Source organism: Portunus trituberculatus, chromosome 48 (assembly GCF_017591435.1).
Source record: "Portunus trituberculatus isolate SZX2019 chromosome 48, ASM1759143v1, whole genome shotgun sequence".
NCBI lineage: Eukaryota > Metazoa > Arthropoda > Malacostraca > Decapoda > Portunidae > Portunus > Portunus trituberculatus.
The window spans coordinates 2,506,429-2,533,946 of record NC_059302.1 but is presented as its reverse complement, the minus strand read 5'-3'; the positions used below and the strand labels follow the sequence as shown (position 1 = coordinate 2,533,946).

The 27,518-nt window shown below is 43.3% G+C and overlaps 3 protein-coding genes across 3 annotated transcripts in view; 2 read left to right on the top strand and 1 right to left on the bottom strand.

Moving 5' to 3' along the window:
- Positions 1-348: 348 nt before the first annotated feature.
- LOC123498593 (cuticle protein AM1159-like) lies at positions 349-1,127 on the top strand. Its single transcript, XM_045245851.1, has 3 exons — positions 349-433; positions 552-757; positions 887-1,127. The coding sequence occupies exons 1-3, from the start codon at positions 425-427 to the stop codon at positions 1,053-1,055; spliced, it is 384 nt and encodes a 127-aa protein (XP_045101786.1). The 5' UTR covers positions 349-424; the 3' UTR covers positions 1,056-1,127.
- A 922-nt stretch (positions 1,128-2,049) lies between these two features.
- Positions 2,050-4,260, top strand: LOC123498591 (cuticle protein AMP4-like). Its single transcript, XM_045245849.1, has 3 exons — positions 2,050-2,196; positions 3,030-3,253; positions 4,031-4,260. Exons 1-3 carry the CDS (start codon positions 2,188-2,190, stop codon positions 4,188-4,190), a joined length of 393 nt encoding a protein of 130 aa, XP_045101784.1. The 5' UTR covers positions 2,050-2,187; the 3' UTR covers positions 4,191-4,260.
- Positions 4,261-7,793: 3,533 nt separating this feature from the next.
- Positions 7,794-27,518, bottom strand: part of LOC123498738 (long-chain-fatty-acid--CoA ligase ACSBG2-like) — an 82,459-nt gene continuing 62,734 nt past the window's right edge. The window contains exons 3-9 of the mRNA XM_045246140.1: positions 25,534-25,694; positions 12,022-12,211; positions 11,486-11,624; positions 11,143-11,340; positions 9,526-10,813; positions 9,067-9,313; positions 7,794-8,762 (exon numbers count right to left, since the gene is read on the bottom strand). Of these exons, the coding sequence (XP_045102075.1) occupies positions 8,686-8,762; positions 9,067-9,313; positions 9,526-10,813; positions 11,143-11,340; positions 11,486-11,624; positions 12,022-12,211; positions 25,534-25,694 (2,300 nt within the window). The 3' untranslated portion in view covers positions 7,794-8,685. The remainder of the gene's footprint in view (positions 8,763-9,066; positions 9,314-9,525; positions 10,814-11,142; positions 11,341-11,485; positions 11,625-12,021; positions 12,212-25,533; positions 25,695-27,518) is intronic.

The following is a 27,518-nucleotide window of genomic DNA, read 5'->3' as shown; positions in this document are numbered from 1 at the left end:
CGGAACAGGTGCCCGTCGTTGGGTCACCTTGGATTACCTTCACTCCGCCGTTCCAGCGATCACCCCTCCCTGCCCTTCACCACATCGCCTCCTGGGAACACAACATTACTATCATTGTATTTATAAAAGTGTCAAATTTCAGCTCCAAAATAAAAGTCATTAGGTATACTTCGTTTGGATACCCTACAAGGCCTCCACTCCATCTGTGGCCAGTACAAACCTCCTGTCAGATGTGTCTTCCTCCTCCTGCTCCTTCTCTTCCTCCTCCTGCTGCTGGTCCTCCTTCTCCTCCTCCTCCTCCTACTCCTCACGTCCCTCCCCCACCCCACCCCACCCACCCGGCCACCGCGGCTCTCCCGGGTATATAAGGGCCACGCTGGCACAGTCAAGTATCGTTCCCAGCGAGTCTTCACACTCTCCAGACATGAAACTGGTGAGCATTCCTGCACCTCCGCTACATAATGTTGTGCTGCGGCTGTCACCTCTACCTCTACCTCTGTTCAGGATGGTGTTGCCCTGCCTTCCCTCCTCTCACTCTCTCCCTCCCACAGGTACTCCTCGCCTGCCTGGCCGCCGTGGCCGTTGCCGCTCCCCAGTTCAACGACGGCCGCCCAATCGTCCTCGTCCTCCGTGACGACCGTCAGGACAACGGCGACGGAAACTTCAACTTCGGTTTCGAAGCCGATAACGGTATCGCGGAGGAGAGGAGCGGCACCCCCGGTCTGGAGGGCCAGTCCAACATGCAGGGCTCCTTCAGGTAGGTGCTGTCTCTGGAGTGTTTGGGAGACAGTTACCGCGTCAGGATTGAACAAGCATTGGCGTAACAGCAATAACATAAGTTTGCTGATTCTGCAGCCTGACCTATTCTCTCCCCCCACCCCCTCAGGTTCCCTCTCCCTGATGGCACCTTCGCTGAGGTTCGCTATGTCGCTGACGAAGGAGGTTTCCGCCCCGAGTCCCCGCTGCTGCCCACTCCCCACCCTCTCCCTGCCCACGCCATCGAACAGATCCGCATCGCCGAGGAACAGCGTGCGCGTGGTGAAATCTTCCAGTAACACACTCGCTGATAAATTATAAGACACGTAATATGTAAGTTCAAAATTCGTAATAAAAATCATATTTAATAATACACTCTTTGACTGACTGCCCCCTAACAACCATTACACATGCAGGTAAGGACGGGAGGAGGAAGGGAGGGGGGGCGGTAGTAGGCCTAAGTGACGAACATTCTCTTAAACACTGGATATCTTACCGATGGTCGTGGAATCTTTACTTATCAAGATACAGATCATCGTTACACCTTACAATTGGCCGCAACGCTTCAGCCACTGCAGCAACACAACATGCAAGCTTCACCACTCCATCACAAGCCTCTATCCTCATACCACATCCATGTATACACACTACCCACTGCCGAGCTTCACCCCACAACGCGACAGGAGCGGCGGCCTTTCTTGCTGCCGCCCTCTTCCTTCCCCGGCCCGCCACGCTGCGCCACTCTCTTATCTGGTTATGCAAACAACTGTGGGTCACGTAATTTGCCTGATAATAGTAATATGACAGACAATGGAGTAAGTGGTCAAAGTGTGTGTGTGTGTGTGTGTGTGTGTGTGTGTGTGTGTGTGTGTGTGTGTGTGTGTGTGTGTGTGTGTGTGTGTGTGTGTGTGTGTGTCTTTATCTTTGTATTGCTGCAGATCTTCAATAACGTTCAAAATAAACCACACTCAAATACATTTATCAACGTACATTTATACATTTGTTACATTCACAAATCGTTTTAAGGTCAGTAAATAAAGACCACCATTCTTTACCGTCCCGACCACCACCACCACCACCACCACCACTACTCCTCTATTATCAATGTTTCGCCAGCCATCAACCTTTCCCTCATGTCCTCCCTTTCCTGACCCTCATTCACCCACTCTCTCCCTTTCCTCCCTTGCCCGTCCCCCTCCCTTACTGCCTCCCTTCCCTCTCACTCACCCAATCTTTTCCTTCGTCCCTCACTCACCACTCCCTCTCATATCCCTCTCACCTATCTGCTTCCCTCCCTTCCGTTGCAATCAATTCTTCGCAACTGCAAGCATATATAAGCAGTTTGCATGGCGGGAAGGACAGAACACACCAGACACAGCTTCGCAGCACCACAGCCCCACAGCATCTCTCCACCACTCACAACGTAACATCATGAAGACTGTGAGTTCCATGTTCCAGACTGACTGCTAGATGGTCACATACTTGAGTTTTGTTAGCTTGGATATTGTTTCAGTGCATTATGTATGGAGTTTTTATAGACATCCACAAGAAAGAAGGGGATACAAAAATAGAATAGATGTCTCCAAGTGGGCAGTGATAAAGGAAAGTCTAGACAAAATAACAATGAAAGAAAAATAGCGGTTGGTAAGATTTTCGTTGCTCTTTTGTTTCGTTTGTGTTTCGAAATGTGGAGCAGTTATGATCGGGGGAGGATGGAAAGGGAGGGAGGGAGAAAATTGTAGACAGTGTAATGTATCTCTGGCGTTTGCTGGCCAGGTAAAATGACCATGAAAAAAAAGATATTAAAAAAAAAAAAAAACGTTGAATGATTGATGGCTTTCAGATCAACAAGTCCTCCTCCTCCTCCTCCTCCTCACCATCATCATCATCATCGTCATCATCATCATCATCATCATCATCATCGTCATCATCATCATCATCATCATCATCTTTCTCTTGCTATTGGTGCTACTCCTCCTCTTTCTCCTTTCTTAAAAACCTTTTCTTATCTTTCGTTTTCCTGTCTTTCTTCACTCCTCATCCTCTTTTTTCACCCATTTACTTCTTTCTTAACAACCACTCCTTCTCCTCCCCTTTTGTTCACTATCCTTCTCCTCCTCCTCTTTCTTAAAAATCTCTTACTTTTCGTCTTCTTGTCTATCTTCACTCCTCGTCCTCCTTTTTTCACCCTCTTACTCCTTTCTTAACAGCCAGACCCACTCCTCCTTCTTCTCCTCCTCCTCCTCCAAGTTCCTCATGCTCCTCTCCTTCAGGTTCTCCTTCTGTGCCTGGCCGCCCTTGCCACCGCCGCTCCTCAGTCGCCACACTCCCAAGGGCTCCAGGAGGAACAGAGGCCCCTCGCTATTCTGGAGGAACACCACGAGGACAGCGGCGACGGCAGATTTAAATACGGTTACCAGTCTGAGAACGGGATCGCGGTGGAAGTGTCTGGCGAGCCGGGAGAGGAGGGCCAGAACCGCGTTAAGGGAATGTACAGGTCAGGAGATAATCCCATAACTTTCTCTCTCTCTCTCTCTCTCTCTCTCTCTCTCTTTGGGTTATACAGTGCTCGGTTCGCGGTTTAAATGTTGACAGGTCCTGATTTACGTAAGGCAGTTTCTATACATGTGTGCACGGGAGAGGTAGCGTTCCTTCCTAATTCTACGTATGTGCCCTTATTACTGTGGTTATTATTTACCTCTCTCTCTCTCTCTCTCTCTCTCTCTCTCTCTCTCTCTCTCTCTCTCTCTCTCTCTCTCTATCTATCTATCTCTTTGTAGTCCTCCTTTGATACCTCCCTTTGTGGTCTTTTTTCTTCTATATTTCTCTATATATTTTTTGTAATCCTCCTTTTGTAATCGTTTGTGGTCTTCCTTTTGTATATTTTTGTCTTCCTTTGTATATTCCTTAGTCTTCCTTTATATATTTCTTTGTCTTCCTTTCTATATTCCTTCGTCTTCCTGTGTATATTCTTTCAGTTCCTTTTGTATATTCCTGTCTTCCTTTGTGTTTTCCTTTGTCTTCCTTTATATATCTATTTGTCTTCCTTTTGTATATTCCTTCGTCTTCCTTTGTATATTCCTTCAATGTCTTTCTCTTTTTTCATTGTTCAGTGTGGTCTTCCTTAAAACATTTCTTCGTGGTCTTCCTTTGTATATTCCTTAGTCTTTCTCTGTATATTCCTTCGTTCTCTTTTGTGTATTCCTTTATGATCCTCCTCTGTACATTCCTTCATGGTCTTGCTTAGTATATTCCTTCGTACATCTCCCGATAGGTTCCCTCTCCCCAACGGCACCATGGCTGAGGTGACCTACACTGCTGACGAGGAGGGCTTCAAGGTCCAATCCCCGCTGGTGCCGCCTATGCCTGAACACGCCAAGGAGCAGATCATCATCGCCCAGGAGCAGGAGAAGCAGGGCATTGTGTTCGAGTAAGCAGTCCTTCCTCAGACGGACTCCTTGCTTCTTATTCTCTTCGATAACGAACAATAAAACTTCAATATACTACAATTGTGTCTCTGTCATTACCTTTTCTTTGTTCTTCCTTTAAATATAAAAGGGTATATTTTTTTTATGTCGAAATTAACTTTTCACACTTTCAAGAAACATGTCGCCCACTCTCAGCATACTATGAAGTCTCTGTGCCTAATATAAATGGAAAAACTGCGGCAGATTTCTTTGTATCTAACATTAATTGAAACTATATGACCTCTCTAATCTATCCAGCCATCTCTCTAAGCCTTAATCAGAGAAGGAACGTAACTTTCGGTAACTCAAATACTCGATAACTTTTATAACTGTCACTTAAAATACCCTAAAATAAAAAGATAAATAAATACAGAATGTTTGCGTGGTAAACATACATTTTCTCTTAGTAGTTTAAGGAAAGAAAACCATAGGCTACATTGATGGGGTGTCTATGATATTTGTCACTACACCATTTGGTTCGCCCACAGTAATTCTGCATTGACAGGAAATGTCCTGAAGGTTACTATATATGATCTCCATTGAGACAAACTTGACTGCTCTGATTATATACAATAGTTGGAGCACACGAGTACCCGATGCACTCCGCTTCTCCATCTGACACCAGTCTTACACAATTTGTAATCTTCATAACCATTTTCAGCATCCACAACAAAGGTCATTACTAATTGCATTACTGTGGCTGCTTTTCCTCCTCATACTGAATCCTTGTTAACCACTAGAGGCGTGACGGCATCCTTGAAACCAATACAGGACATTATCAAAGTTTTCCATGGTTGTAGAGATGTTACCTATAATGCTGATTCACTAGTGTGAGAAGAATTTCGAAAACTGTCCACTAAGGATCAATAAATTATTTTAGCTTCAGAGGAAAAATATTAAAAGTGAAACATTAATGGAAAAATAAATAAATACGAAGGAAGAAAAATATAGACATTTTTACATAACCAGGGAAGTCACCCCATTCATCAAATGCCAACCTGCTGTTATTGCTTGTCCCTCTGCCTAAACCACGCGATGACCTAGCCGAGATGGCAGACACCACCAGCTTCACTTATCACATTCATCTATTCACAAATAAAAGCTGCACATCCCCCTCTCACCAACCTCGCAAATAAAGTTATACCATTATCCCCCAACCCCCAATCATTTCACCAAATCTACTACTATCCGTGGTTCGGAACCCACGTAAAACTGTAGGTCCCTCCGCTATACGGATGTACTTCTCACTCCATCCTCTCTATTTGTCATCCTTTTCCCTTCTACTGCACCATATTCAATTTTCCTCCTTCATGGCGTTTTGGTTTGCTAAGGGACACCAGTATTTCGCCGCCATTTCCGTAGAGGTGCGGGGCCCTCGTTCGCTGCGTGGGCGGTCCGGCGTTTGCGTGTGCTTGGTGTTGGTGCGGTTTCCTTGTCTCCACCTGACCCGGCCCTCAAGATTCAAGAGGAACCAAAAAGTAGAGTGATACATCACTGAAAACCATCTTGCGCCTGGGTCAAGCCCCAGTGACTTTATTCTCCTACTAAAGCTCCCTTCTTATCACCCACCTATTCTTCCCCTATCCCTACTTCCCCCCTCCGCCTTTTCTATCTATATTCGATTCGATTCGAGCCGAGGGGTCTGCAGTCTTCTAGTTCTAGGATAAGCCTGACCGTGCGTGCTGCGCCGTGTGTTCAAGGGACATGGTTGCACACATTACGTACTGCTGAATCATGATCTTAATATGAAATCTTTTCTGACAATATTCACATGATACGAGGTAGCAGGACAAACGTTTAACAGCATCGTAAAAAATAAAACTACGCAAGCTGCCTGGTCATCCTCATCCTTCTCTTCCTCATCGTCGTCATCACCACCATTATCACCACCATCTTCAACTCTACTGCTGAACATCCTGCTTATCATGCAACAGATCCCAGTCCAAAGGCTTGCAAATGTAATCCCATTTACATAATACCTACAGTGTGTGTGTGTGTGTGTGTGTGTTTGTCATAAAAAGAGTCAATCCTTAAAGTTACACGATGGTAACTTTTCCAGCCTTATACTGCTCTATTTTCCTATTTCCCTCCACTTATTAACATCTACCTTTACTAGATACACCTCAGAAGTAAATGTAGGATAAGACACCGTCCTTTTAGATGGCGCCAAGGATGACAAGTCCGTCCATCGCCCACTCCGCAACCCCTTCATCCCCACCCATGCCAACTCCGCTTGGGTTAATCCCCAACACAACACGCTCTAACATTAACGAAACTATGACGGAAGAAGAAGAAGAAGAAGAAGAAGAAGAAGAAGAAGAAGAAGAAGAAGAAAAAGAAAAAAAGAAAAAGAAGAAGAAGAAGAAGAAGAAGAAGAAGAAGAAGAAGAAGAAGAAGAAGAAGAAGATGAAGAAAAGAAAAAGAAAAAGAAAAGAAGAAGAAGAAGAAGAAGAAGAAGAAGAAGAAGAAGAAGAAGAAGAAGAAGAAGAAGAAGAAGAAGAAGAAGAAGAAGAAGAAGAAGAAGAAGAAGAAGAAGAAGAAGAAGAAGAAGAAGAAGAAGACGAAGAAGAAGAAAAAGAAGAAAGATAAATAAGAAGAGCTTGGACAACAACAGTATGTGGGGTGGTTATGGTGGGTTGTATGCACGTGGCCTGAGGTTAACACTGAACTAGTCACTGTACCTTACTCGACGAATCCTGGAAATCTTCGCGCCACGCCCTGGAATGATGAACACACACCTCCCACAACACAAACACTGTTCTCGCTACAATTCACTACAAAATAAGAAAAGTCACGTGCGCCACAACGCAGAAACACTCAACATGGCTGGTATGCAACGCGCTACTGTCCCGTTAAGTGAGATTGTCTACTAAATCTCCACTCCATTACATTTTCTCAAAGATTGCATAATTTACATTTCTCATTTAATATATAAAATGGAATGGATATCATAATGGGAGAACTGGTGAAATTACTGTCATGTCCATTTTCTTCATTTTTGCCCTGGAGTTAACCAATATGCTCCAGGAATGTACAAGTGAACGTGCAATGCGATATAATCATTTTCTACAGCTTGCCAATTACATATAGGAAGATTCTTAATAGCCTATTTATGGAGGGTTATTTTAATCAAATCATGTACATTCATTCAGTAAAATAGTCTTTCAAAAAATTGCGAATCATTATTGAGTCAACAGGCGAAGAAATACTGAGTATGAAATGTGTCGTTCAGTCGTATTGGTAAATGCTGGACCATTCGCCACGGTTGTCTGCTGGTCATCCAGCTAGCCTTTGAATCAGCTTCTATGTTCTTTTTCCACAGCCACCTTAGGTTTGATTTTCGAGTCAGCCAGGAACATGGTGCCAGGTGTTCCTGCTGGACATGCTTAGAGCCTGACTGCCTTCCCTCTTCAAGTTGCTTTAAAGTGTTTCAATAAGACAATCAGTTCAAGATGTCAACCTTAATCTCAACTTCATGATCACTAAACAAATTCATTTCATTTTAATTCAGTGATATTAATGAGTCACACTGAACATTACTGCAATGGATTATTCACTCAAAGACATGCATTTCTTGTCATTTCTTTATTTAAATAACATGGTTTCCCATATATACATGATAATTAGGTACAATCACCATCTGACTGGTATATGTGCAGTATTCAACAAACCAATTTTAGTACTTCCTTTATTACAGCCACCACTCCCCACACTGAGAATAATGGACAACACACCACAAAGAGTCATATAATCAACTAAGTACACAATTTGTCCGCTTCATTCACACCCTCAATGGCAAGACTTTCGACACTAGTACATACATTCTTTACACAAGGCTATGTAGCTACTGGTCCACCAAGAAGTATCTAACAAAAATGCAATATTTACATAGTTGAGACGGATCTCAAACTGGTCAGACTGAGGTATGGCAAGAACAAGTCACATGCTCTCAAAAAATATACATCTGAAAACAAGACCACAAGAAGACAAAGGAATTAACTCCAAAACTTCCTAACTTAAGAGTAAAAGATTCCCTTATCAATGACTCCAGTGAATACCTAAATACTCACATAGCACTGACAGGGATTTGCATTGCACGTTGTATTGTGGAGAACAGAAAGTAACACACGACACACAGCCCTCAAAGACGCCTCACAGTGGTATATACAACGCCACTCCAATACATCACAATATATACTTATCAAGGCACATACTGAAATGGCACATGGCAAGACCCTTAGTGTATAAATTATCATATACTTTAAATGCATCCAAAACATGCTTCCAACACTAATGCCTTTTTGTAAAGTGTACAATATGCACATTTATACAATACAAACCAATCTGTAGAACAAATATTTACGGGTTTTGATCATAAACTCAACCCAACAACCCAACTCTTCACGAGTGTGAGCCATCAGCTTGCACTGCAGAACACAGACCCTGGGAGGAGGGATCCTGTTCACCCTTCATAGAACCTCTCTATGGTCTCACAATATTTCTGGACGACAACAGGCCTCTTCAGCTTCATGGTTGGGCCTGCAAAAATATGAGAGTTCACTATGAGGCTGATATTCAAACTCAATCCTTTACTACTTTTACAACTGTTACAAAAACACAGCTTATGTCTGTTGCTTATATTTCTATTCCATGTTTGAGAAAATACTCATACTACATATGTTCTTAAATATGCAGAAGGGATAACTTCAGTTTTCAAGTTGCTTTCTTATTCATTGCCTTTATGAAAAATTATTACAAGTATTCCCTAAACATAAACAAACACCACAACAAAGCCCCTAAGCCAATGTAAAACAAAGCCAGTTATCAAACAATGAATGCTTACCCAACTCTCCACCGGGAACAGAGAAATCTCTTGGAAGAATTGTCCACTTCTGTATTCTTTGAGCATTGGAGGGAGCCAGTTTGTTTGCCCGATCGATGCCTTCTTGGATGGCTCTCATGACGTTGGCATCAGGTCCCGTCAGGATGTCCTGCAGAGTTTTCGCTGATGATCCAACACTGCGGCACCACTCCACGCAGGCCGGAGTCAGGCTGTCCATGGGCTCACCAGTGTCCAGGTTCATGTTCGTCTGAAAATTAATCAGGAATATAAATTACAATCATTGCATCCATGACCTAAATATCTGGAAAGAATTCAAAGGTTTAACAAGGTCAAGACTTACATTACTTGAATGAAACATTCGATAGCAAAACATCTACTACTTAAGCACAACTATCAGATTTTGAGGACACTACATAAGTGAATGTTAATAATTATTTAGTAAGGAAAAATAATAAATACCTTAATAGTTAGCAGGACTGACAGGAACTTCCTCTTGTCCCCAATGAGCATGCTGTTACTGAGGCACGGCAGCTCTGCCTTGAGGTTGTCCTCCAGCAGCACTGGGGCAATGTTCTCCCCTCCAGCGGTGATGATGAGCTCCTTGATGCGGCCGGTGATGAATAGGAACCCGTCACTGTCCAGCCTGCCAATATCCCCAGAGTGAAGCCAGCCCTCATCATCGATGGCCTCGTGAGTCTTCTCCTCCATCCTCAAGTATCCCATGGACACGTGCCTGCCACCCATGCACACCTCACCATTTCCTTCCATGTCTGGCTTGTCCAGCTTTGTGTAGCAGCCCGGCACAGTGCGTCCAACACTTCCAATTTTGAAGGCTTTCTCCAGGCCAATTGTGTGTGGCCCTGTAGACTCCGACATTCCATAAATTTCTGTGAGAGGAATGTCGAGGCTATGGAAGTACTGAACTATATCTGGGGCAATGGGCGCTGCACCTGAGAGGAACAGTTCACATCGGTCAAGACCAAGAACACCTTTGATCTTTTTGAAAACAACAGCATTGGCAATGGAATACCCAAATGGTTTTGAGAAGTCTTGTCTCTGCTTGCGAATATTTGCCTCTAATCCAACAGACTTTGCCCAGGTGGCAATGGACTTCTTTACTCCAGTTGTTTTGCGGCCGACCTCCATCATCTTTTCATGTATCTTTTCCCACACACGAGGGACTCCCAAGAACCTGGTGGGTCTCACTTCCTTCAGTGTCTGACCCAAGCTACCTTTCAAGGCATCTGGTTGAGCAAAATAGCAGGTGGCTCCAGCATACATGGTGATGTAGACATCAGCCATTTGTGCTGCAACATGGGAGAGTGGTAGGAAACTGACCAGATTTTCTTTTCCAGCATGGAAATCAGCATTTATGCAGTTAGCATGTGCTGTCCAAGTGATGTTGTCATGGCTCAACATCACACCCTTGGGTGGGCCAGTAGTGCCAGAGGTGTAAATGAGTGTGCAGCACTGGTTGACAGCAATACGTCGCAGCCTCGCCTCCAGCTCTGTGTCAGGCTGCTGCTTACCCAAGGCCATGGCATTTTCCCAGCTGATGACACCCTCCACTGTGGGCTTGCCGGTGTACTGGATGATGGTGCGCAGGCTTGGAAGGCGGCTCTTGATCTTCAACACTTTCTCTAGTTGCTTCTGATCCTCAACCAACCAAATCTGAGCTTCACAGTTACGGGCACAGTGTTCACAAGCCTCGGGGGAGTTGGTGGTGTATATCCCTGCAGCAAATCCACTGGAAGATGAAGATACATATTGCAATTAGGTCTGAAAATAGTATTATCAACAGGAACTCCTTGATTTCTACAAAAAAAATCTCACAATTGTCTAACTAGTTCTTGACATATTTGTTGATTATTTTCATTATTGAAGTGTACTGATGCAGTATGAGTAATTTAAGATAAATCATTTCAACTACTGCACTAAGCAATATTAAACATTTACATTTGAAGACATTAAATACAGGTAAGCATGAAGCTCAATGAAGGGTTAAGTTTATAACAAAAAATTATATTTCCTTCCCATCTCATAAAAAGTACAATACAACAAAAGTTTTCAACATACCCAGCAAAGATGGCAGCAAGGTCACCAATGAACCATTCAGGAGAGTTGAAGCCCAGGATGCAGACCCCATGGTACGGCTCCAGTCCCAGCCTAATGAAGGCTTTGGCCATGATTCGGACCTGTTCATAGTACTCTTTGTAGGTGGTGGCCTTCCACTCACCACCTCGCTTCACACACATAGCATTGGTGTTGGGATACCTGGAAAGGACAACAAAACATTAAAAAAACGAAAAGTACACAAACAATATAATGATGTAGCATTGTATACCAATTGTTAAAGCCAGAGCCTCAACTCATTGCCAATGACAAACTTTTCATAAGTATTGCTATATTCAAAACTTACTTTTCAGCTGCCTTCTTCAGGAGGGTAGGCACAGAGACTGGAGTGTGGGCTGAGGGGCCCTGGTCTCCAATCTTCACCTTGGTGGCTCCATTGGGCTCCCAAGTCTTGATGGTGTCTGTTGGAATTATCTGGTCTGGTCCTGAAATGAAAAAGAAAATCATTAATTTAAAATGTAATTTGATGCACAAAATTCTTCAACATGTGTTCTAGACTGAGAAACTAATAAAGTCTTCTGCATCCTATTGGGTACAGGGAGCAGTGGTGCGTTGTGACAGCTGCTGTCTTTGCTGCTAAGGCATCAAAATGTCTCCTGCTAATAATCAAATTTAAATAATCTGCACTTGCTACATCTACAATAATCTCAAAATGTTCCCTAGCTGTTGCATTCCAAGACAGTTGACTCATGACTGCTACCCTGCAGAGCCCCATCCTGGCCACCATGACACTTGGGTATAATTGAATGATGGACTGACTATCATGACTACGCTATTTAACTCTCAATAATTGGCACCTCTGGGCTTTGGCACCGCACTCACCATTGAGGTACTCGTCCTGCCTGAGCGGCGTCTTGAACATATCGGGAGTGGGAGAAGTAGTGGTATTGGTGGTGGGGGTCTCGGGGGAGGAGTGAGCTGATGTGGTCTCGGGAGTCTCTGGTCGAGCCTCTGACAGGGATGAGGACGAGGGGACAGGTGACTCCAGGCTCCCTTCCTCACCCTCTCCTTTCTGTGGAAGGAATACATTTATCTTCATAAATATCCAAGTTGCAAATAGAATGAAGCATTAAATGAGCATCTTAAATTATTCAGATGATCAAAATAGTGACATTCAAAAGCAACATACCAAACTATACGAGAATTTTAACTTATTTTTTCAACTGAAGACGTTTTTCAGAGAGAGAGAGAGAGAGAGAGAGAGAGAGAGAGAATTTTAACTTATTTTTCAACTGAAGACGTTTTCAGAGAGAGAGAGAGAGAGAGAGAGAGACACACACACACACACACACACACACACACACACACACACACACACACACACAAACGAGCACAATGAACCGAATCACAGTGGTTCATTCACAAGCACGAGGCGGGCGTCACTCTCCTTAAGTGTCCTGCTGTCGGTAGTAACTCGAGGGTTTACAAGACATGAATAGGCGAGTTAAGGCTGTGGACACGCTACACTTTAGAGGCCATTATCATTCACTTGAAGCCAACCAAATGCTTCTTACCACGCCACTTACACTAGAGAGAGAGAGAGAGAGAGAGAGAGAGAGAGAGAGAGAATGTGTCTGCGCGCGCCAAATCTAAGTTCTTGTTTATTTTCATTCGTTCGATATTTTGTTTATACTTTAATCAGACAATAAGCATGCACGCGACACACTAGTAGAATAAAACAAGCACTTTTCCTTCTGCAAAACAAAACCCACGTCACAGCCTTGTACTGGCCGAGAATATGAATCACTGTCTGCCTGTAGCAAGCATACAAGCTTTCCCCAACAGTTTGTACCCGACCTACATACGTAAAACATGAACGAACCACGCGATTCAGCCAGAAAGGTAAGGAGTCGCAAGACCATTGGAAGATCAGACGCCTGACACGCCTGGCTATACATTTTCAACCGTTAACATGAAATAACATAAGAAAGGTACATCATTACGAATAATCTATCAATACTGAGACTCGCAGGTGTGTGATCAAGGTCTGGCGGGCTGCAGTGTATTGCCGTGTGCAGGGCGTCCAGAAAACCGGCCAGCATCCTCCCTTCACCTTCCCGCACGATGCCAACATGCACTTTCTAAATTCTGGCGTCAGGTAAGAGGGAGGAAATACCTTCAACTAGTATTTATAAGCTCACTTGTCAACCCGCGTCTCTACCCCGTGGTGTGATTTTTTTTTTTTTTTTACCCGCGCCACTAACTCAAAGGCCAGAGGCGGAGCTGCACGTCATGGCATCGTGAGTTCCTATGTGGGATAGCATGATCTTCATCCACAGGTAACCGTATGGGAAGGGACGCCACAGACTACATTACATAAACTGCAAGTTGGCATGGAGGCTAGAACTTTTTTTTTTTTTTACAAGACAAGGCAGTTATCCCACTCGACAAACAGTTGTGCACACCAAACAATGCAAGGTTCTTCGCGCCACACCAGATATAAATGTACGTACGTGGTATATATATATATATATATATATATATATATATATATATATATATATATATATATATATATATATATATATATATATATACACACACACACACACACACATATATATATTTCGGAATGAACACCAAAAGTCATCCGCGGTTATCCTTGGCGCAACAAGTTCCCAGCGTCTTGTTACGCGAGGTCAGTGTGCTGGATCCTGCACCCGCGCCGGCTGGACACAACGCCGGGCTGAGCGGCGGGCCAGAGAAACTTGCGACTTGGTCATCCATTAAAGACGGATATGCGATGTTGCATCTATGCCTCCAATGAACGTATCAAGTCCTTTTGATTGGCAACAACCACAACACCTGCTTCGTCTCACATACATATACACACATACACACAGTCACACAAACACACACTATTTTCGTAGTTCACAGTTATGGTTCCGTCGCTGCTTTACCTTCGTCTAGCTTTCTTACAGCAGTAGCCCACTCACTACAATGTCTTGGCTCGAGGGAAGATCGAAGAGCGCAATGATGTTCCTTGTTTACAGACAAATCCAAACACACAGCAGTGTTACAGGTGGAAGCCGCCCAGGTACTGCCACACGAGTGCCCCACACTTTCCCCTGACGCCCTACCTCCGCCTCTCCCTTCCTCAGACTGGCCCCGCCCCCTCAACCCGCCCCACAGGTACCCAACTCCGCCCCTCCCGACCTCGTCTTGCTTCTGACGTCACTGGCTCATGACGTCACGACGGTGGGGAGGAGAGGCAGGTAACCCACTTCGCTATGGGCAACAAGCTTCACGAATCAACGGGCACCTCCACACCTGCGGCCAAGCAGGCCTCCCTGCCACGCCACTGCCAGGGAGCTCAGCAGCGCCACCTTCACGGGACCAATGTGTTCCCCGATCGCTTCATTACTCACGTCTTGGCACCGATCTTGAATTTATCCCTGAACACGTGTCGCCCTCACTTTATTGGAGGGGGAGGGAGGGGAAGGCAGCATCCCGTGCCAACCCGCGACATCTAGGAGACTGATTATCTAATTACTTGTCAGGAGGATGGCCTCGTGAGCACTGGTGTCATGCACTGCTCTGTTTAGATCTTATTTCAACACAGTGCACGTGTACAGGACAACACGACGACATGAAAAAGTAAATTCTCCACCCATGCCACTCTCTCAGCAATGAAGATGCTATCAATACGCACCTCAAGATAAACACTACGTCAAACACACGCACCTTGGCCATAAACCTAATCTTTATTCGTTAGTGGATGAACGGAAGGGTAATTCTTTCACTGCCACTCCTGCACCAGCCAGTAACGAAAAAAAAGAAAGAAAACATTGATACACACGTGAAAAATTCTAAATACAGTCTCATACATGTATCCACGTCACGAAGAGCAATACCTTCACTTGTAACTAACTAGAAACTGATTACTACCAAGCATGTTCAACCTCCAACAACATACAACACAGCATTTCTCAATCTCACTAACTCAAGCACACCCGTAGCTACAAAATCATCAGTGCATACAACCCAAACACGTGTGAATCAGGTATCTGCGTCGCACCTCCACCTTCCTGACCTTGAAATACCCTCCCTAACCTCTTCCTCTCACCTCACCCCCACCACTCATTACATCCTCCTCCTCCTCCACCCCGGAATCAATACAAATGAATAAAGCATTGTATTCACCACTTCCTTGTGCAAATTTCTCACGTGTTTCATTTGGCTTCAGGAGTGAGGGGGGGTAGTGGAGGTGGGCTGGGGTGGGATAGGGTGAGACAAGGGTACAAGATTGGGCAAGAGAAGAGAGGGAGTGAGGGTAGAGAATGATGGGGTGAGAAGGTAATGTGAAGGAAAGGAAGGGGATGAAATAAGGGGAGAGAACGAAATTGAAAAAGGTAAGTGGTGAAATGAAGCATGAAAGATAATTAAATGAGGGAAGAAGAGCAAGAGAGTATGGATGAAGGGAGTTAAATGAGGGAAGAAAAGGATAAAAATTAAAATTAAGTAAGGGAAGAAAGGCTTATGGGCAGAAGAGAAAAATGATATACAAGAGGGGCGATAAGGGAAGCGAGGAGAGGCAGATGGGGAGTACAGGTGATCATGGCCGTCACGCCTACAGGTAACGTCAACAGGTGCTGGATGTCAGGTGTCAAAGTGAAGTCCACTCTAAATTACGCTGTACAGGCAATTCTTTTGTTTTCCTGTTAAAATATTTCCACTTTTCTCCTTCAACTGATCAATGAGGGAAATACCGTTGTCCTTGATTAGCTAATGAGAAAAAAAAAATTATTTTCTCTCCACTCTTAAGATTTCTGCATCAACTCGAGAAACACTCATTAAAAAAGTCTCAATTGAAGCGACACACATTTTTAAGGGTGTTCTTGCAGTTATAGTGACAAATTTAACAATATTTCTGTATCACTTTCTGTATCACCAAGAGGAGAGACTCTTTAGTACGAGAACACGAGGAATACAGAACACGTTACAGTCATCACAGACCGAAGCTTCGAAACACTGAACCACCACCAATACTTTCACTACTCATTACTTCGTCTTCTCTACTGACGCAACAAACAGACGCTGAAAGAAAATAACAACAGTAAAGAGAAAAAAAAATCAAATCAATGACATGCTGAGATTTATTTAAGGTCAAATCTGCTCGTGGAATGAACTTTGACCTTCTCCTCAATGAAATTCTTGTGGGGTGAACTTCTAATGCAGGATTCTAAATGGCACTAAGACGAGAAAATAACAAGTAAATACGCTAGATGAATACAAACAGTGCATCAAAATAAGGACGACGGAAATGTTAAGATAGAACAAACTGATAAAACAAGCGATAATTATGAACGAATAGACACATAATCGAAAGTATGAATAAATAAATGGATGAATAAAACCAAGAGAATAAAAAAAAAGGGACAAAAATAAAAGAAACACGGGAAAAATACGAGAATGAAAGTGAAGAATAGAAATATAAAAGAAAGACAAACACAGAAATCGAAAAAAAAAAAACACCCAAGATAAACAAAATAAACACATTGAACAAACAAAGTGAAAAAAAAAGGAAAATAGGAAAACTAGAGTAGAAAGATAAAGAAAGATAAAGAAAGATAAACCAAAACCAAAACCCGATAAACAGAAGAACCACGCTGGACAAACACAACCAATACAAAAACAAGCAAAATAAAGGCAGGTAGCGGGACGTGAGGATAGCAAGACGCTCCACCAGGTAACTTCATCATGACATTACTTCTTTTTTCTACCTGTTCATTTTGGGCCTTGGGAAGCTTCCAACTCGGTCACCTCACCTCGTTTAGGCCTCGTGCAGGTGGAGGAGAAGTGAGCTGAGGTACGGGTTGGTGTGGAGTGATGGAGAGAGATAGTGAGGTAGTCAAGAGGAGAGTAAGGGGCATGAAGGACAGGTAGAAGGAAAGGGTAGGGAGTATCATAAGGAGAGAGATGGAGAGAACAGGAAAAGAAGTCAAATGAAGGATGAAGAGGTGAGAATCTAATGATAGAGAAAAAAACCTATAAGGGAGAATCAAGGAATAAGTAGACCGAGAAAGAGACGGAATAAGGTAAAATGAACAGAGAGAGAGAGAGAGAGAGAGAGAGAGAGAGAGAGAGAGAGAGAGAGAGAGAGAGAGAGAGAGAGAGAGAGAGAGAGAGAGAGAGAGAGAGAGAGAGAGAGAGAGAGAGAGAGAGAGAAAAGGCATCACGTTGTAGAATAAATGGCAGATGGTGACTCTTGAGAGGAAGAGAGAGAGAGAGAAAGACAGGGAGAGGAGGATGAGAGGGAGAGAGATGAATGGGAGTGATCGAGGAGGGCCAGACAGGTACTTAAAGGGGGGTTATAAATACACACAATAGTGAATGGATTAACAAATGAACGAGTGTGAAGCGCCGACAACGAGATCACGTGGCGCAGGTTTGAATTGAAAAGTTTGCTGGGTGATTAGTATTCAGAAATGGCGTCCCTAACCAAGAGTAACCTAACCTAACCTAACCTCAACCAATAGTAACTTAACCTAACCTAACTTGACAATATAGCAGATTCGACTTAAGCTAACTGCAGTTTTGTCATTGAGGTTTTATAATGGGAAGGAGAGAGAGAGAGAGAGAGAGAGAGAGAGAGAGAGAGAGAGAGAGAGAGAGAGAGAGAGAGAGAAACATCATCCCCTTGAGGTGTTTACGTTATAAATATCACAACTTCAATTAATTCATCAAGGTCTACGCTATTTCTTTTTTTTTTCCTTTTTTTTCCCCCTCTCCTCGTCTTAACAGTATTATTACCGAGTGGAGCTAAGTGCCATTCTTCTAACCTTTACTCTCTCGCCACCTCCTTGAATTATTGGACAGGTAAGGAAAAAGCAACCAAATGCACTTCTTATCTAGCCAACGTCACACAGATTAGCTGGTACGGTACACAAACACCAAGGCTAACATTCGTACCGCCTGCACCGCACTTAAAGGTCCCCCCATTAAGTGGTAAAGTGGTGTTGGTTTTTATCTCGATCGAAAGTTTATCTAAGAGTGGAAATGAAAGTTATACTGGACTGTATTACGTGTTTGTGTGTCTTATCTCATCACACTAATAGGAAGTCATCACGAGTTCTATTATCTTAAAGTATAATCATGTAAGTCAACGGTGTTTATGTTTAACCCTTTAACAGCTACTTAGCACACGTTTCCTTAATTACTAACCACTCCGAGTCACATTTTCTTGTTTTACGGCCACCTTCTAACATTGTACTGGCTAGAAATGGCAAAATATATTCATCTTTATCCCACTCTTTCTAGTGGATGGTAATAAAGACACTATACATTGCGCTGAAGTTGTGTATCGCAGGCAATACGAACCAGCGAAGCACACTGACACACGCAGCTTTCTTAACATACATGACACGATTCAAATAATTCCGTCTCGCCGCATGACAACCAGTGCCCTTGGGAGGTGGTTAACGCTGCTCCTCCTCAGGGTAACACATGGAAACACATGATGGCCGAGGTTAAAAGATTCACCACCACACGGCACACTAACAGGACACAAAAAACGAAACGAGTTTACTTTTTTTTTCCTGCTGTACCTTCAAGTTCATCTCCATTCGAACATGCAAGAAACATTTAACCCCTTCAGTACCAGGACACGTTTTCACATCTATTCTTCTTGCTATTTGGTGACTTTAAACAGCTTCAGAAACTTGTGTAGAGATTCGAATAATGAAGACTGGCCATTAATCTTTCTGACCTCCATAGACTCTTTCTAATGTCAATAAAAACATCTAATCATACCCATAACTCAAGGTAAGACATGCGTCCCAGTAGTGAAGGAGTTAACCATACACATTACTTCTTACATAAATCAAGCAAAGTCACGTTTCGTTTCTCAGACTGGAACAAGAAAGCATGAAAAAAGTTAAATTTGCAGTTTCAACCAATATACCCATCTTACATTTCTTTTCCCATATGTCTAACAAGCTTGGGGACCTCCTGGGAAAGCGGGTTTTAGGGTGGGGAAACCAAACCTAACCCAACCCAACCTAACATGACCTAAATTCTATCCTGAAGTTATTATTCATTTCCGATAGGGTAAAATAGGGTTAAAAATGCTCGTGTGATCTAGACCGTAAGAATATATATAGTTACCTGCGGTGTATTCGTTGAAACTGCAATGGAACCAAAAAATAAATAAGGAAGAAACAAGACCATTAAAGGAGTCTTAGATACAATTACCAGGGAAACCGCCACATCAATAGCCTGGGAAGCGCAGTCGTAGCGAACCATAGCTGTTATTCTCGCCACTGTCCACCTCTCACTGAGCGCCTAAGAGATTCAGTAAACAACAACTAACACCAGCCAACCTCGCTCCGAACACCCTTGATTAATTAACACGCGAACGGGACGGTATCGGACAAGGAGGAGGAGGAGGAGAAGAGGCTTAAGTAAAGAAATACATGAGGAGTGGGAAGTGCAAGGAATAGAAAGAAGAATGGAGGAACAGAGGAGATAAGACAGGAGAAAGGAAGAGAAAAAGTAATTGAGGTGATGGGGAGAGAGAGAGAGAGAGAGAGAGAGAGAGAGAGAGAGAGAGAGAGAGAGAGAGAGAGAGAGAGAGAGAGAGAGAGAGAGAGAGAGAGAGAGAGAGAGAGAGAGAGAGAGAGAGAGAGAGAGAGAGAGAGATTTTACAAGGTTTAGATCAAGGAAGATAGAAAGTGAAGAAGGAAGAGAGAGAGAGAGAGAGAGAGAGAGAGAGACAGATGAGAGAGAGAGAGAGAGAGAGAGAGAGAGAGAGAGAGAGAGAGAGAGAGAGAGAGAGAGAGAGAGAGAGAGAGAGAGACGAGTAGTTAGAGTAGTAATCAAATAGTTATCGTAATCAATGCAATTCTTCTATTCACTCGTATTTCCTTCTTATTCCTAATGGCACGGTGGGTGAAGCACTTTCTTGCCTATCCAGTACACTTATTTTTTCAAACACTACTTACTTAACCCCTTCAATACTGGGACACATTGTTAACTTGAAATTTGTGTACGACTAGACCATTTTATTGACATTAGGAAAGGTCTATGGAGGTCAGAAGATTAATGGTCGGTCTTCATTATTTCAATCCCCCAAATAAAGTTTCTGAAGCTAAATAAAACCACCAAAATAGCAAGCAGAATGAATATGGAAACGCGTCATGGTACTGAAGGGGTTAACACTTTTACTGGCATGTCGCTCTCTCTCTCTCTCTCTCTCTCTCTCTCTCTCTCGTTTATTTCCGCTGGCTAGCCGAGACGGAGCATGAGCAAGAGGTTCACTTCCTGCCTTTTTTTTTTTCTGACAAGGTAACACGCTAATGGCCGCCTAACCAGTGTAACCGCCTTCTTCCACCTTGACTTTTCTTTTCTTCCTCTTCTCTATGTTTTGTCTTCACGTGTCCGATGTTCTAAGCCCTCTTGCTCTCTATTCCCCCAAATAGAGAATGGATAGGATAGATAGATAGATAGATAGATAGATACAGATACAGACAGATAGATAGATAATTTTGTCCACAACAGTTGAATATCATTAAAGTGTCCTGTCTGTGTGTGTGTGTGTGTGTGTGTGTGTGTGTGTGTGTGTGTGTGTGTGTGTGTGTGTGTGTGTGTGTGTGTGTGTGTCCTTGTAAATATTTTTTTTTTCTTTTACATTACAGAGTGCGGTGAACAGGTAGGTAGGCTGCATATCATTGACCTTTATCTATCAGCTCTCTCTCTCTCTCTCTCTCTCTCTCTCTCTTGCAACTCTTCCCTTCTTCCTTTTTTATAAACCCTCAATGACAAAAAGTAGTTAAATCAAGTTGAATCTGCTACACTGCTAGGTTAGGTTAGGTTACGATTGGTTAAGAACGAATCTGTCAGTGTCTGCGCAATCTTTCCTCGCTCTAATTGTGTCCCTTTGGTATGAGTGGCAGAGGTGACGTGCCAAGGATAGCCAACGAGAAGGCCAGAGAGAGAGAGAGAGAGAGAGAGAGAGTAATGGTGTTGGTAGACTATCCTGTTTGTCATCCCCTATCGCATAACATTCCCAGAGTTGTCACGGTATTGCTTAAAGATGATGGTTACTTTCCTTTCTTGTCTTAGTTTACCTCCTCCTCATACCCTGACCGCCGTTGCTTACACTTCTGCTACTCCAAAACGCCCACCATTAACCTTTTCAGTGCTGACGCTTTTCCATATCTATTCTGCTTACAATTTAGTGCTTTTATACAGCTTCAGAAACTTATGTGGAGGATTATAATAGTGAAGACTCTGGCCATTCATCTACTGACCTCCATAGCCCTTTCCTAATGTCAATAAAATCGTCTAATCACACCCGAAACTCAAGGTAAAATTGCGTCCCAGTACTGAAGGGGTTAGCTTATTGAAACTCTTTCTTGTTCTTTTCATGCCTTATTAAGTAAAGTCATCCTTGTTTCAATTATAATAGAAAAATATGAACCCAAACGTTGTAAGTGACACGTCTTGCTTTCTTCCTAGAGTAATTAAATAGTCACCCATGTTTTAATTACAACAGTAAAAACATGAATCCAAACGTTGTAAGTGACACATTTTGCTTCCTTCTTACAGTAATTTTTCGAAGACGCAAGATTTCTCGAAAACAACCAACCCAAACACCATTTCCTGTCAACTTCTAGCACGTTTATCTTCGTGTCTTTAGTTGTCTCTTCCGCTATAGCTCAGTGCGTCCGGTTTTTTTTTTTTTTTTTTTTTTTTTCCGTCTCGGTTTTATTCCTCCCTCTCTGCCTTGCCTCCCTGTGCCGGCGCGAGTTGGCAAGCTCAGACACATGGAAGCCGATAACCTTGTGAAACAAAACACAAACGCGCGCTTTCTCACTTCTCTTCCCTACGTTGTTTTGGTTTCTACTCTTCACAGTCCTTGGCAGACATAAGTACAGAAGGTTATAATGCCACATCGCACTGTTAGGTATATGACTTTTAACTGAACATGCGAGAGGAAGCGGCACCAGCAGTCTTGTAAACCGCAAAATTCAAACTGGATAAACCGGCGTCACACACACAGACACGGACAAACACAATACTTTTCTTTTCATACTTCCAACTGATTTAAAACACCCGTCACACCACAAAACCAACTCATACTAACTTTCTCAACGCCCATGGTGAGAGAGGTGCTTCCCCGCCGGCGTGCAGGGATCTACTGGCGTAATTTCTCCCTTAGGTCGTGACTCTAAGGTCGTTCGTCCCCCTACACACACATACACACACACGAACGTACGGAACACGCGCGCTCTCTGCGGTATGTATGGCAGGGAAGAGCGCGCCAAGGTAATGAGCCAACACAAATGCAAAGCGTCGCACAACACACAGTTCCGCCGGCCAACTGAGATGTGTCCTCGGCAGCCTCGGCTTCTCAGTTCTTGCCTCGTCTCACCGCCGCTCCGCACTTCCCGTCAACGTTGTGCGAAGCTCCTCCCACTTGACCCTCAGCAACCTCCACCACCACCACCACTACCTGCTCCTCCTCCTCCACCACCGCCCAAAGTTCCCATTTTCTGTTCACTTCTTCCTGCTTCGTGGCATCTCCGTGGCGGCAAACTTGGCGATATCACCCAAGTCTTTACCTCAGTCCAGCTTGAATACCGTCTCGCATTTCTCAATCTCTTCCTTCTCCCTCGTGTCTTTATTCCCGTCTTTATCTTCCTCATTAAGCCAGCGACCGTTTCAGCATGCACCTGGCGGTCTTCCTCCCCCATATCACCTACCCCATCCCCTCCATCCCGTATCCTTCTCACCATCCCCCTTCCCTCTTCCCTTCATCTGCTCTGCTCTGCTCTCTCTCTCTCTCTCTCTCTCTCTCTCTCTCTCTCTCTCTCTCTCTTATTCTTTTCCCTCTGTCATATCTATCGTGTTTCTTTCTCCTCTTTCATCTCTTATCACTCCTCTTCCCGTCTTCGTCTCTATATCACTAACATTCTTCTTCTTCCTTTCTACTTATTTACCATGTTTATTTCTCTTTCATTTCGTAATACTCCTCTCTAATTCTTATTCTTCTTTCCTCTTTCTATTTACTATGTTTCTTTTCTTTCATCTGTTAATGTTGCCTATCCTCACTCCTGTTCTTCTCCCTCCTTTCGTTTATTTTTCCTCTTTCATTTCTTAATTCTCCTTTCAAATAACTATTCTTCTCACCTCTTTCTATTTACTATGATTCTTCTCTTTCATCTCTTCATGCCGCCTCTCCTCTCTCCCTCTGCCATCCTACACATACTTACTGCTGCTCCTCTCCTTCCCACCCCTTTCCCTCCCACATCACGAGCCTCATGCCCTTGATCAGCACCGGAAGTCGCCCTCACTGTCGTCGGCCGCCCACTGGAGGGTAAAATACACGTCCGTCTCCGTGTAGAGTATAAAAAAGACACACGTCAGAAGAACACCTTCCTTCTCAGCACCGCATGACGCTACTTAGCCGCGACTTTGTGTATTGTGAAAGTAGTGAGTGTGTTGTGTGTGTGTTTCCGTCCATTCTTTCCTGCTTCTCTTCCTTTCCTTTCCTTTCCTGCTCGTGATGCCAGTGTGGTGTGGATGTAGCGGTGGGTTGGCTGGTTGTTTGGTGGGTTGTTTGGCTGGCTAGTTAGTTGGTTGGTTGATCTAAGGTTCGTATTCAGGAAAGGCTTTGCTCTCTCACCACGACTATTTTCAAAGGCCATAGAGATGATTAGCGGGGTTTTCAAGAAGGTTTCTCAGTTAATAATGTAGAAATCTTAGTTAATCTGCCTCTAGAACCGTAAAAACACTTAAAAAACTCATGCAAATTTAAATAAACCCTTTTGAAATAGTGGAGGTGAAGCAGAGAAGCGTTTGAGAATACAATAAATGAGACAGATAAATGAATAAATAAACAATGTACACAAAGGGTCTTGATTCTGATGAACACTGGAAACATGAGCTGCTAAAACTTCGTGCGTCGGACTGCGAAGGTTGTGAACGGTATGCGTGAAGCCAAACACCACGTCAAGCACCACTGAACTGTGAGGTGGCGTATACATCAAAGAAAACGAACCATAACATGAGGAATATGAAAATGAGAAACGCTAAAAGAGGAAGAACAAGAACAAGAAAAGAGTAAGAACATGAAGAACAAGAACAAGAAGAAAAAGAACGTGAAGAACAAGAAGAACAAGAACAAGAAGAATAAGAAAGAAAAGAAGAACAAGAAGAACAAAATCCAGAAGAAAAGAACGTGAAGAAGAATAAGAAGAACAAGGACAAGGACAAGAAGAAGAAGAAGAAGAAGAAGAAGAAGAAGAAGAAGAAGAAGAAGAAGAAGAAGAAGAAGAAGAAGAAGAAGAAGAAGCATGACGAATATACGAGTAAGAGCAAACTATATATATAAACCGACACAGTCACGTAAAATACTCGGAAAAAAAACAATAAGAAAAAAAGAAAAAAAAGCACTAAAGGATATATATTTAAAAAGCGGAAAAAGATGAAAACGTGTTAGACAAAGAACACAAGATTAAAACCATACAAACACACACACACACACACACACACACACACACACACACACACAATTAACCCCTTCAGTACTAGGATACATTTTTACCTGGAGATTTTGTGCACGATTAGACCATTTTACTGACATTAGGAAGGGTCTATGGAGATCAGAAAATGAATTACCAGAGCCTTCACTATTTCAATCCCCCACATGAGTTTCTGAAGGTGCGTAAAATCACCAAATAGTAAGCAGGATGAATATGAAAACGCGTCATGGCACTGAAGGGGTTAATGGGAGGAAGAAAAACGTGTCACAGTTCTTAGCAGTAAATTGCCGCGCACTCCCGTCACGCACCGTTGGAAAGAAGGAAACAATGGGCCGCCTGGTGATCGACACAATAAAGGAACTCATTTCAATAAGCGACAAACATGTAACATTAATTGCCACCAATACTATTGTTGTATTCTTCAGGTGCTTATTGTGTTGTTGTTAAGATACTGTTGGTTTTGTTAAAGGTTATGATTTCTTTACTCTCTCTCTCTCTCTCTCTCTCTCTCTCTCTCTCTCTCTCTCTCTCTCTCTCTCTCTCTCTCTCTCTTCCGTTTGAGTTTTGTCGTTTTCTACGTTCATGTTTGCGATACTATTTCACACACACACACACACACACACACACACACACACACACACACACACACACACACACACACACACACACACACAGAGGAAAAACAAAAATAAAACTAAAAAACATAAAAAGACGAAGCGACTAAACAGAAACACACGGAAAATCGAAAAAATCACAGAGAGAGAGAGAGAGAGAGAGAGAGAGAGAGAGAGAGAGAGAGAGACCAGCCAGCCAGCCAGCCAGCCACACTAACTAATCGAACACTCACCTCTCTCTCCGTCAGATCATCAATGTGGGTTATCTTGTCGAGAGAGGAGACGCTGGCGGGCGGCGGGAGGGTGACCTTGTCTGGCACATCCCGAGGCAAGGCTCCCGTGCTGGCGACTCGCTCCTCTACAGGCGTCACCTCCCCGCCCTTCGTCCCAGAGGCTGCAGAAGAAAGGAGTGTTATGCCTACAGGTGAAGTTTGTTTGTAATGTTGCAGGTGAGGTGAGGTGTGTTGAAAAGAGGAGGGAAAGGAAAGGAAAGGAAAGGAAAGGAAAGGAAAGATAAGGAAAAGAGAAGAGAAGAGAGAGAGAGAGAGAGAGAGAGAGAGAGAGAGAGAGAGAGAGAGAGAGAGAGAGAGAGAGAGAGAGAGAGAGAGAGAGAGAGAGAGATTAAAGAAGAAAAATCTGGATACGATCAGAAAAAAATATATATGAAATAAGAAAGGAGAAATTAATGTAACATTTATAAAGAAAAAAAATGTCGTAGTAGTAGTAGTAGTAGTAGTAGTAGTAGTAGTAGTAGTAGTAGTAGTAGTAGTAGTAGTAGTAGTAGTAGTAGTAGTAAGAGGAATAAGAGTATAGTAGAAGCAATAAATCACCTAAAAATCATAATCAGAGACGTGTGATTAAGATTCCCTATTGATAGCAAATCGGGCGGCCGTCTCATAACCCACAACCCTTCACCACAAAACAGTGCAGTGTATTCACGCCGCGATAACACACGATAGTCAAATCCTGTGACTCATAAACCACCTCATGCACACAGCCACCCTTCACCCACACAATAAACCACGAGGAAGGAAAAATTAAGGGGAAAAAAAAACTGTGTTGAAACTATACTTGCATTATAATATACTGGCTTGCTTTGAATATAGAACGGACACTGTTAGACTCCCACACAGCGCCGTGAGTCAAGGGAATAAATAATGTGTGGGTGGGGTAAGTTTTTTTCAAGTATAATCGTTCTTGTATGCAGATATATACAGATTCAATGTATATAGTGGTGATAATTGTCTCGTACTGAAGTAAAAAGGTTAATTTGATTAGGAGTGACAAATGTTAAACCATATCTGACAGAGGTTATTTTTGATAACAGAGTTGTAAACTGTTCACTCACTTATTAACTAACTAACTAACTAACTAACTCTCTCTCTCTCTCTCTCTCTCTCTCTCTCTCTCTCTCTCTCTCTCTCTCCAACCCTCTCCAACCCTCCTCCTCCTCCTCCTCCTCCTCCTCCTCCTCCTCCTCCTCCCCTACCTCCCTCACTCCTCCTCTCCTTCCCCCTCCTTCCCTCCCTCCCTCTCTCACTCTCTTCCGCCTCAGCCTAGTCTTCCTGTATCTTCCACATTCGTCCATGTAGGCGGAGTGGATGAGCCCAGAATACTGAAGGAGAGGCGAGGTGTAGGTGGCCCCATAAAAAGCCAGCTTGATCTTACCACCTCCCACTGGCTTTGTACTGGACCAGAAACTAAAGGAAATGATCACCAAAGACTGACAAGATGAAAATACTGAGCAGAGAGAGAGAGAGAGAGAGAGAGAGAGAGAGAGAGAGAGAGAGAGAGAGAGAGAGAGAGAAAACGTTATGCATCCGGTGTGAGTATATGAACAGCAAACACACACACACACACACACACACACACACACACACACACACACACACACACACAATACTTTTCCTACCAACGAACACTTTCATGAAGCAAAACGCATGGAAGTCTCGCTGGGCTGTTTCATTTACCTGCGCCACTCTGCACTAATCAATTATATTCCTGGAGGGAGCTAAATGAGGTATATACGAGAAGGAGTTTGAATGTTAGCTGTGATTTATGTCCAAGTTAGTTCGTGGGATTAGGTAGTATTGTTTTTATTGGTGTTTGTTGATATTTAGAGCAGCGTTAGAGTATTGGTGATGGTGATGGTAGTAGTAGTAGTAGTAGTAGTAGTAGTAAGAGTAGTAGTAGTAGTAGTAGTAGTAGTACAAATAAA